The 10,434-nt window shown below is 51.4% G+C and overlaps 1 protein-coding gene across 1 annotated transcript; it reads left to right on the top strand.

Moving 5' to 3' along the window:
- The first annotated feature begins 2,884 nt into the window (after positions 1-2,884).
- Positions 2,885-9,122, top strand: Elf3 (E74 like ETS transcription factor 3). The gene is made up of 9 exons (XM_055598185.1): positions 2,885-4,374; positions 4,883-5,068; positions 5,442-5,663; positions 5,810-5,908; positions 6,089-6,205; positions 6,343-6,432; positions 6,590-6,706; positions 7,576-7,771; positions 8,328-9,122. Exons 2-9 carry the CDS (start codon positions 4,891-4,893, stop codon positions 8,440-8,442), a joined length of 1,134 nt encoding a protein of 377 aa, XP_055454160.1. The 5' UTR covers positions 2,885-4,374; positions 4,883-4,890; the 3' UTR covers positions 8,443-9,122.
- Positions 9,123-10,434: the final 1,312 nt, after the last annotated feature.

Below are 10,434 nucleotides of genomic sequence, written 5' to 3'. Positions count from 1 at the left end.
GTGACTGAGTCACTTATTTTTATTCTGATTATTTTTTTTTAAAGAAATGCTCTGTGTGAGAGTGTGTGTGTGTGTGTGTGTGTGTGTGTGTGTGTTTGTGTGTGTGTGTGTGGTGCTCATGTGGAGATTACTTCTCTTGTACCACCAGGTGGGTTCCAGGGACTAAGATTGGGTCAGCAGGTATAGCGGCAGCTACTCTTACACGCTGAGCCATATTTCCAGCCCTGTTTTGAGACACTCACTATGTAGTCCTTTTTGGCCTGGAATTCACTATGTAGACCCAGCTCAAACTTGTGAGCCTCCTGCCTTCTGAGTGCTGGGATTACAGGCAGGAGCCAAAGTCACGGGGTCCCCTTTGTGTCATGTGCCATGGTGGACCACATACACCATTCCTCGGTCCTCCCTTACATCCCTGGGGCTTTGCTAGGCCTCCCCTTACCCCAGCTCCTCACTATTCTAATGGATTGGGATTTGCAGGGTCTGCTGAAAGCCTGTCACTAAATTCTGATTTCCTGGCTTCAGCATGGAGATGGAAGCAGTTAGCATCTTGGGTTTGAGAATAGAATGACAAAGAGTGTTTGAATAAATGCTAAGATAAGTTGAAGTTGTCTTTCCTATATACAGGGACCTTTGAACCAGTCTCCATCAGTGGCTCCACCTTTGGCTCTGCCTTCCTTGAACAAAAGTGGAGAAAAAGAGCTGAGGTTCCTCCATCTTTGACAAAGCCAGGTGGTAAGCAGGATGGTGCCCCTGCCTCGCTGTGTGCCCAGCCTCAGCAATAGAGGCAGCTGTGAGCTACAGGACAGAGATTTGAGGGCCCAGAAGAGCAGGCGAGGGGTTACTGCTGATCTCTCTCAAGACTGTCCTTGGCCTCCTGCTTCCCTCCCCTTCAAATTTGCCCTGTCAGTCCCAAGATCTGTCACTATCTTTTTCTTTGTTTTTTGAGACAGGGTCTCTCTGTGTAGACCAGGCTGGCCTTGAACTTAGAGATCTGCCTGTCTCTGCCTCCCAAGTGCTGGGACTAAAGGCAGTGTAGCCGCCACCACGATACCCCATCCCCACCCCCCACCACCTGATTGGCTTCCACTCACATTTCATGGGCATCAGGAGTTGTGTGTCCTGTCTTGTTAACCATCTTGGCTTTGCTGGAGTCCTATTTGGTCTGCTTATGCTTTTACAGGACTGTGGGACCATGTTCTTTCTCACTTTTCTTCTCTCGTTGAATGAATTAATACTCAGAGGAATGGGTTAGCTAAAAGATTTCCATAGCTCTGTTTTTCCTGGGAAGAAGCCCCATGAAGGCAAGGGAGCTAGCTGATAGCCTCACTCTTCGTGTATCTACCTCCTCACTTTGCTCTGAGGACCCAACCAGGTGTTGAAGGGGCTAAGGAGCACGTGAGTAGCCCTGAGGCTAAAAGCCGGTTCTCCCACATTCCAGGGTGAATGACTAGGCAGAGGGTGTGTCTGCCTCAGGCTGCTTGGGGGAGGTCCCCTGAAGGGCCAGTGAAATCCTACCCAGAGCGCCCCCCCCCCCCCCCCGCTCTCCAGCTGCGCTGCCCTAGTGGAAAGGAGCATGTCTGTTTGAAGAGTGGATCCCACGGGGGTGGGCGGAGGAAGTTGTGTCCTTGGACAGTGGACACAAAAGGAATTGCCTTTTGTTTGAGAACTCCTGGGGGTTGCATGTCCATAAATGAGGTGGAGAGAGAAGACACTGATCTTAGATGCAGAAAATACTGATGGTTTAGTAAAGAGAACTTGCTCAGTTCATTGAGTGTCCTAGGTTGGTTCCTCAGGCAGGTTATGTTTTTGCTTTTGAGACAGAGTTTACTGTAGCATGAGATAGCCCCAAACTCTACATGTAGCCGAGGCTGACCCTGGAATTCCAGACACATGCCACTATGCATGTCTTCATATGGTGGAGGACATTATTAAACCCAGGGCTCTGTGAAACACTAGGTTAGCACCATACCAGCTGTACCATGTCTCCAGCCCTGCCCCTTTAAAAATTAAATAATAATAATGATAATGACTTATTTATTACTGGAGCACATTCATGCCACCTGTGCATGTGGAAGTCAGAGAATAACATTGTGGAGTCATTTCTATCCTATCTTTACATAGATTCTAGAGATCGAATTTAGGACATCATATTTGTGCCTCAAATGCTTTCATCCACTGAGCCATCTTACCAGCACTTTGTTTTTGAGACAGTATTTAGTCTTACTGAGTTTCCCAGGCTACCCTCAAACTCTCAGTGTGCCTGCCTCAGGCCCCTGAGTAGCTAGAATTCCAGGCACACCCCTCTGACTTGGGATAGCTCCCAAAACCACGGTCTCTGATCATCCAAACGCAGATGCTTAAGCGTGGCTCTGCAGCTGCCTCCCTGCCTCCCGGGCGCTCTGGGATCTCGAGACCTGCAGAAGCTGGCCCGCTGAGAACCATTGATTACTCAGGACTCATTGAGTGGACGGTTGCACCCGGAGCCACTGCGTGTAGGGAAAAGACACCAGCAACATCTGTCGCTTCCCTGGCCTGAGCAAACCACTTGTGACAACAACTTACATCTTTTTCTTTCTTTCTTTGTATTTTTATTTTGTTTGTTTGAGAAAGGTTTCACTATGTAGCGCTCAATAGCCTAGAACTCACCATGTAAATCATGCTTAGGCTTGAACTCAGAATCACCTGCCTTGGGAGTGCTGGGACTAAAGGCATGTACCACCATGCCTGTCCAACACTGCTTCTTAATTTTTAAAAAATTATATTTGCAGCCAAGCATAGTAATGCACGCCTTTAACCCCAGCACTGGGGAGACAGAGGCAGGTGGATCTCTGTGAGCAGGAGGCCAGCTGGTCTACAGCGTGAGGCCCAGGGCCACATGGCTGTAGTCGGTTCTCTCCTTTCTCATATGGGACACAGGATGCCAGGCTTAGTAGCAGACACCGTTATTCACTGAGCTCTCTTTCTGAAGCCCGATATTGCTTGTTGGATTTTTCTTTTTTTGTATGATGATTTGTATTGTGTTAAAAGGATGGTGCTGGTCTGGGTGGTTTACACCTTTAATCTCATTACTAGGGCCTATCTTTTGAGTTTGAGGCCACCCTGGTATATATGTAGAAAGACACTGTCTCAGAAACAAACAAAGTGTTCTGGGAATATAGGCCATTTGTAGTGCTTGCCTGGGAAGCTCTGGGCTCAATTTCTAGCACCCCTGGTTTTTCAAGACAGGAGTTTCTCTGTATAGCCCTGACTGCCCTGGAGCTCAGTCTGTAGACCAGGCTGGCCTTGAACTCACAGAGATCTGCCTGCCTTGGCCTCACAAGTGCTGAGATTAAACACGAGCGCCATTACCCTCCTGCTTGTTTTTGTTTTTTTAGATGCCTGGTAAACAGTAAATTAACATACACAATTCCTTTCTGTTTATAATGACGCAAGTGTTGGGCTTCTGGCCACTAGAGGGCAGCAGGCAGATGATACTGAAGAGCTTGGGAGGAGAAAAGGGTGAGGCTTTCCCCTTGTGAAATACAGCACCTCCAGCCGACCCTAGGCTAGGAGAGCGCCACAGGCACCAGGGAAGACTTTTGAGATAGTGCCGGATCGTTCCGCTGCAGCAACCAGCGTGCTTGGGTTCTAGACAGGCAAAGTGCCACCAAATGGGCTCTGTGGCTGGCTAGACTGGCAGACCCAGACCACTGGCCCGTGAATGTTGCCCAGTGTGCTGCCTAGATGCTTTGAGCACCCAGTTTCTGGGTGCTGTGGAGAAAATCCCTTAGCCTCTGTAACCTCTACTAGGTCCTCTGGTCCCCAGATCTCTAGACAGATGCGGCAGTCCTGACCCAGGCCATCCGACCCAGGTTCAGAACCCTTACCTTGCTTTCTCCTCCCTAGTCTAGCCCTGGCCTGGCCCCCGGGGAAGAATTTCCCGGGCCAGAGGGCAGCCTAAAGCACAGATGCCCACCCCAGCAATGTTCCCGCCACCTGCCCAGTCCAGTACCCAGGGCCCAGCCCCAGAGGGTGCGGAATGACTGACTCTGACAATCATTAAACCAGCCAGGCCTGATTTCCCAGCACCGCCTGCTAGGATCTGGGCCAAGTGGCACGGAATATGCAAATCACCTGGGACCGGGAGCCCAGTCTGAAGGCCAGGAAATCCCCTCCATCCAATGAGCCACTAGCTCAGGTTACAACTGGGGACGCGCACCGAAGACCTGGCGGGGGAGGAGCTCCTACCTCGCTCTATTTAGAACGGGTGGGGGGGAGCGCTCAGGCCACATTCATCCCCGCTACCTGGCGGAGCCTTCGGCCACTTGGATTTCTTCCCTTCCTGCGGCCTCGGAAGCCTGTCTACCCGCCTGCCGCACTGAACCCTGACGCTCGGTAGGGTCACCACATTCCTAACTCTGGCCGCGGGAACAGTCCAGTGGATTTACAGTTCTGAACCTTATCGCTCTAGCTTGGGGCTTACTAGCTGAACTGTTAGGGCTGTGGGTGTGTTTCGGGACAGCTCAGAAACAGATCAGTGTCTCAGAGAGACAGGGTGGCTTCTTTGGTTCAAGGGTCCAGGTGATTTTTTTGGAGGGAGATCCAGCGGAATTTATCTTATGATTCCATCCTGCCTTGAGATGATTATTTTATCTTTATTTTTATTTTTTGGAGCGTAACTGCCCAGTTTGGTGCCAGCTGGCCTGGTGCTTCTAGGCTCAAAAGATCATTCAGCCTCAGCTTCCCAAGTAGCTGGTTCTTGGGGGTGGGGGGATGTTTCTTGGAGGGAGAATGTCTACAGCAACACCGAACTTCTCGCCTCTTAGATGTGCTGCCCAGGCCAGACAGAGTAACGGACGTGTGCCTTGACCCGCGTCCTCACCACCTTGTCTCCTCTTGCCAGGGAGCCTCATGGCTGCCACCTGCGAGATCAGCAACGTTTTTAGTAACTACTTCAACGCCATGTACAGCTCAGAAGACCCTAGCCTGGCGCCTCCTCCTCCTCCTCCTCCACCTCCAACTGCTACCTTTGCTGCTGAAGACTTGATGTTGACCCTGAACAACCCCCAGATGTCACTGGAAGGTCCGGGTGAGTGCTGTGCAATGGGTATCTTTATAGACAGACATCAATCCAAAGGCTCTTAGATAAATGGGCGGGGAGGAAGGCCTCCAAGGGAATTCCAGGACTAGGGGTGGGGAGATTTTATCCATTCGTATACTTGCAGTGCTGGGGAAAGACCCCACGCGAGACCTTATTCATGCTAGACTGTGATCCTACCTGTAGTGGCTGAGGTGGTGGGATGGTAGGGGCTGTGACAGTTTGAGGGAAGGACTGAGACCAGGAGTGTTGAGGTTGTGACTGTTACCCGGCCCCGTGGGTTGGGTAGGACCTCAGACAAGATCCCAAAGGGACATGAGAACTCGGGCCTGCGCCGACCCTCTGACTGTACTCTGCCTTGCAGAGAAGGCAAGCTGGTCAGGGGAGCAGCCCCAGTTCTGGTCGAAGACCCAGGTACTGGACTGGATCAGCTACCAAGTGGAAAAGAACAAGTATGACGCCAGCTCCATTGACTTCTCCCGCTGCGATATGGATGGGGCCACCCTCTGCAGCTGTGCCCTTGAGGAGCTGCGTCTAGTCTTCGGGCCTCTGGGAGACCAGCTTTATGCCCAGCTTCGAGACCTCAGTAAGTCCAGGCCTGGGAGCCATGGGGCCTAGAGAGTGAATAGGAAGGATGGGCCTTGGGTTGGGCTTGGAGCTCCTGGCTTGAGAGTACAGCCATCAAGCTCTTGCTGGAAAGGTGGTCAGTGACCCTCCCCCTACCTCTGCCAGCCTCCAACTCTTACGATGAACTCAGCTGGATCATCGAGCTGTTGGAGAAGGACGGCATGGCCTTCCAAGAAAGCCTAGGAGGAGACCCGGGCCCCTTTGGTGAGAACCCATTTTCTCCCTTTCTCCTGCTCATCTTGTCTCATCTGCGACCCTGCCAAAGTGTTAGAGATAGACTCTCCTGGCTTGAAAAAGAATTTCATGGTTCTCTGGCTCCTAGGTGGCCTTACCTGTCCTTGCCAGTCCCCTGGCCTTCTCTAAGCTCCAACTCCTTTTTCCCAGACCAGGGAAGCCCTTTTGCCCAGGAGCTGTTGGATGATGGCCGCCAGGCAAGCCCTTACTATGGCAGTAGCTATGGTGCTGGAGCGCCCTCCCCCGGTAGCTCTGTCTCCATTGCAGGTAAGAGCCCTGTCCTTGCCTCAGCCTCCCTTCTCCGAATGCCTCAGAGTGCATCTAGTTCCTAGAGTGAGCACTTGAAATTGCAAGCGGCAGCCGGGCAGGCTGGCCTTGGCATTCAAGGGTCTTCTCCACCCTAGGGGCCACTACCCCCCAGAGCTCTCACTCCTCTGACTCCGGCGGCAGCGACGTGGACCTGGACCTCACTGATAGCAAAGTCTTCCCTAGAAGTGAGTTGAGGGCTGTTCTTGGGGTCCCGTTCCACAGTGTCCAGCCAGTCACCCTCTTCCATCCTCCTCTCTGCTCTAGTGCCATGGTTCCTGTGGCTAGGCTCCCCGCTGACACCCTGCCCTCACCTTCTCTTGACCTTCCAACTCCTTCCCATAGATGGCTTTCCTGACTATAAGAAGGGGGAACCCAAGCACGGGAAGAGGAAACGGGGGCGTCCCCGAAAGCTGAGCAAAGAGTACTGGGACTGCCTGGAAGGCAAGAAGAGAAAGCACGGTAGGTTCTAGGGTCTGTGGCCTGTGGTCTGTGGGCCAGTCGGCAGAGGGACACCATTCCTTCGGCCTCCTTGGGCCTCTCATGGCCGATGGAGCTTCCTTGATCGCATTGCCTTTGTGAACAGCTGGAAGGCTCCATGGCATTAGTTATCACTGCCTTGCAGAGGCCTGCTTGAAATTAAAGAAGGGAAACTGAGGATCCTAGAGGAAGGCCCATGGATAGAGTCCAGGCTTCCTACACACCCCCTCTCTAACTTTCTGTGCACGTGGCCCCTGTCTGGCCTGATGGAACTTTCCGGTGGCATGGGGGCAGCTGGTGGGTGCTCAGAGGGCAGTTGACTGGGATGGCTGGGACTCAGCCTTAGGAGCCTTAGGCTTTGTGTGCTCCAGCTGCTCTGAACTTGCTTCCCTCCCTTTTCACACACACAGGCCTGCACGTATGCACTCATGGCCTGCTCCCATTCTTGTCCCGAGGGGATTTTTTTTTTTTTTCCAGGAAGCTGTTTCTTAATCCCCAAGGCTATAGCCAGCTCTCTGACCCCATGCATGCCTAGTTCTCACCAACACTGGTCCCCACTGATTCATGAGCGCCTCACAATGTAGAGTGTGTCTGTCTCCGTCCACCCTAACCAGATCTTTACTCCTTATCTGGTGAGAGCATTGTGTATTCTGTGCAGTCTGCCTAGTGCACTGCATTTTGAGGCAAGAAAGGAAGCAGCCACTATAGTAATCACCAAGAGGACATTGCCCTGGGCTTCTAGAAGAGCTATCATGTGCTTCATCTGTTAGCATTGTGAGACTAGGCAAGGCCAGATGGTCTGGAGGAGACGGGCACCCCAGACTGGTAACTAAGAAAATCTTCCCTTGTAGCCCCGAGAGGCGTTCACCTGTGGGAGTTCATCCGGGACATCCTTATCCACCCTGAGCTCAACGAAGGTCTCATGAAATGGGAGAACCGGCATGAGGGTGTGTTCAAGTTTCTTCGCTCAGAGGCTGTGGCCCAACTATGGGGCCAAAAGAAAAAGAACAGCAATATGACCTATGAGAAACTGAGCCGGGCTATGAGGTGAGCTGGTGGCTGGCACCCACCTGATGGAATGGGCACCAGAACTTACAGATCTGTCAGGGACCTCTGTTCAGACTCTACTGGCCTCCACCAGGCCTCATGTGACAGGTACGAGGCCCACAGGCAGAGGACAAGGGCAGTGTTGGTCTATTTGGTTGGTTGGTCAGGTGAAGTATGAAGGAAGCACTAACATTGCTATTTTCTGCAGATTTGTTCTAAGAAAGGCACTTGGTGATAGAGCAGCAATTTGCAGCTGAGCTTTCTTGTATCTGGGCCACAGTTTCTTCCTATGTGCCACAAAGGTGGAATAACTCAGTGTCACTAGTGTCCCCTCCAACCCTATGTTCATTTGCCTTCGTGAAAAGCCCTAGGACATAGCCAAAAGGCCCAGAGAAGTTAAGCAGAAGCAGGTGCTCTGGCTGTAATTACAGACCTGTATGGCAACAGCAGGTGGGATGAAGGTTCAGGCAGTGAGGAGCAGGCTCAGCGCAGTGGGGAAACTCAGTACCCAGGATGCCTCCTGCCTGCACCTCTGACCATCTTCTTTCCCAACCAGGTACTACTACAAACGGGAGATCCTGGAGCGGGTCGATGGCCGGCGGCTTGTCTACAAGTTTGGCAAGAACTCCAGCGGCTGGAAGGAAGACGAGATTGTACAGAGTCGGAATTAAAGGGTCAGGACTGGACTCAGAACCTGACTCAGACATGAACTTGAGAACTGAAACCTTCCTGGAAGGACAGGCAGGCCGGAGGCCCCCTTAATGTGGATGTGTTCCCCGTGTTGCTGTAGAGAGGAGAACCAGTTGGGTGTGTTGTCAGCAGTATCCTGAAGTTGCTTACAGCCCTTGGCCTCTCCTTCGCCCTCTTGGAATTACAAGCTCCAGGGTTTGAAGCGATTTGTTCGCTGACTCTACAGCTGTGAGTCCAGCTCCTTCCAGTCCCAGCACTGACTGCAAAAGAGACGCACCTGTAAATGCCTGGGCTCAGCCAAGTAGGCTGGGGAGACTGAAAAAGGAGACCACAGGGACAGGCTTATGTCCTCCAGTGCTTCTTCCTGAACTGGCTTCCACCTCTCTGCACTCAGGCTCCACAGGTGGGGGTCGGAGCATCCCTAATTTATGTGCTATAAATATTCCAGGTGTACATATAGAGCTATTTTTTCTAAAGTGTTTCCCTTCCCTGCTCTTCTCCATGAGCAATGGTGGCCAGACTGATTGTTCCAGGGCCCCCAACTGGATCAGCGAGAAGTGGGGTGATGCCAGACCCCCTCCCCAAGATGGGGCTCCTGGATCCCTTTTCCTGTGATGGAGGCTGAGTCCTCCAATAAAGTGCCCTCTGGGCTTTTTTCTAACCTTGGTCTGAGTATTGAAATCTCTGTATTGGAATTTGGGGCTGTGGACTGGTAAGGCACAGAGATAGGAGGGAGAGACACATGCAGAAAGATGTATGTGGGGGCTGGGTATGGAGTTCTGTAGGTGGAGGTTGAGAGGAGAGCAAGGAAAAATGGGCGAGGCTGCTGACAACCAAGGAAGCACCCAAGACCTCTTACAAGCAAGGACATGGGTTCAGAACAGGACCAGGGCTATCCTGTTGCCAACAACCATGTGCTCAGTGACCTTGGCCAACTCCGTTTTCTTCAGGGCTGCTTCCTCTTGTACAAGAGTTTGGATCCGATGTCCTCCAAGAAATCTAGAATTGCAAGTCCAGCCTTGTGAATAGATGCTTTTGCATTCTAGCCAATTTGGCCGCATGCTAAAGACCTGTAATCTGAATCCTAGCTTTGTGACTGACATGAAAGCACAGATAGGATCTTGTAAAGTGAAAAAGCAAAACAAAACTGCAGTTGCATGGTTGATGGAGAAAGAATGGCAACTGGTCATTGTTGACAGCCAAGGCAGTAGCCAGGCTAAACCCTGGTTTGCTTCATTTCCTCCTCTCCCAAGAAGAGACACTATCTAGGCTCTGACCTTTATCCTGTGCTTGGGAGCATCTCTAACCTGGGTTGTGGTTGTTGTTATTTGAAGGCTGGGAGACAGGATTTCACATATTGACCAGACTGGACTCGAGCTTAGCGATCCCAAGATCTGCCTGGGGCTGGCCTCCCGGTGCCTCACCCCCAAGTGCTGGGATGAATGGCATGCAGCACGCCACCTGGATCTCTAAGATACATAATTCTTTTTTGACATTTCGAAAAAGAAAATGTTTTATTGGGTATTTTCAAAATGAAAATATTTTATTGAAATGTTAACGAAAAATGATGTTATAAAGTTGAGGTCCTAAACCAGGTCGTGGTGGTGCACCTCTTTAATCCCAGCACTCAGAATCTCTTGAGTTTGGATCTCTTGAGTTTGAGGCCAGCCTGGTATACAGAGGGAGTTCCAGGACAGCCAATGCTACACAGAGAAACCCTGTCTCAAAAAACAAACAAACAAAAATTGAGGCCCTGATTCCTTCTGTTCAGAGCTTATGCCATGCTATTTGTCTCTGGTGCTGGGATCTGAACTATTCTCAGAGCCCTAGCTATGCTGATGTCTGTCCATGGTGTCAGTAACTATTCTACTAAACTCCTACCACACACACACACACACACACAATGAAGTGCTGGGCTGTAGGGCTGGGCATGGCAGTTCACTTGTGTGTAATTCCAGCACTTGGGAAACTGA

Source organism: Psammomys obesus, unplaced genomic scaffold (genome assembly GCF_907164565.1).
Source record: "Psammomys obesus unplaced genomic scaffold, mPsaObe1.curated_primary_1811, whole genome shotgun sequence".
NCBI lineage: Eukaryota > Metazoa > Chordata > Mammalia > Rodentia > Muridae > Psammomys > Psammomys obesus.
The sequence above is the reverse complement of the archived record's forward strand: the minus strand, read 5'-3'. Positions and strand labels throughout refer to the sequence as shown.

Bases quoted from the DNA above. Each gene is read 5' to 3' on its own strand.
- Elf3 (XM_055598185.1), top strand. From the start codon at position 4,891: ATGGCTGCCACCTGCGAGATCAGCAACGTTTTTAGTAACTACTTCAAC. The intron at 5,069-5,441 runs GTGAGTGCTGTG...TCTGCCTTGCAG, and splicing joins GATGTCACTGGAAGGTCCGG to AGAAGGCAAGCTGGTCAGGG. The intron at 5,909-6,088 runs GTGAGAACCCAT...CCTTTTTCCCAG, and splicing joins AGGAGACCCGGGCCCCTTTG to ACCAGGGAAGCCCTTTTGCC.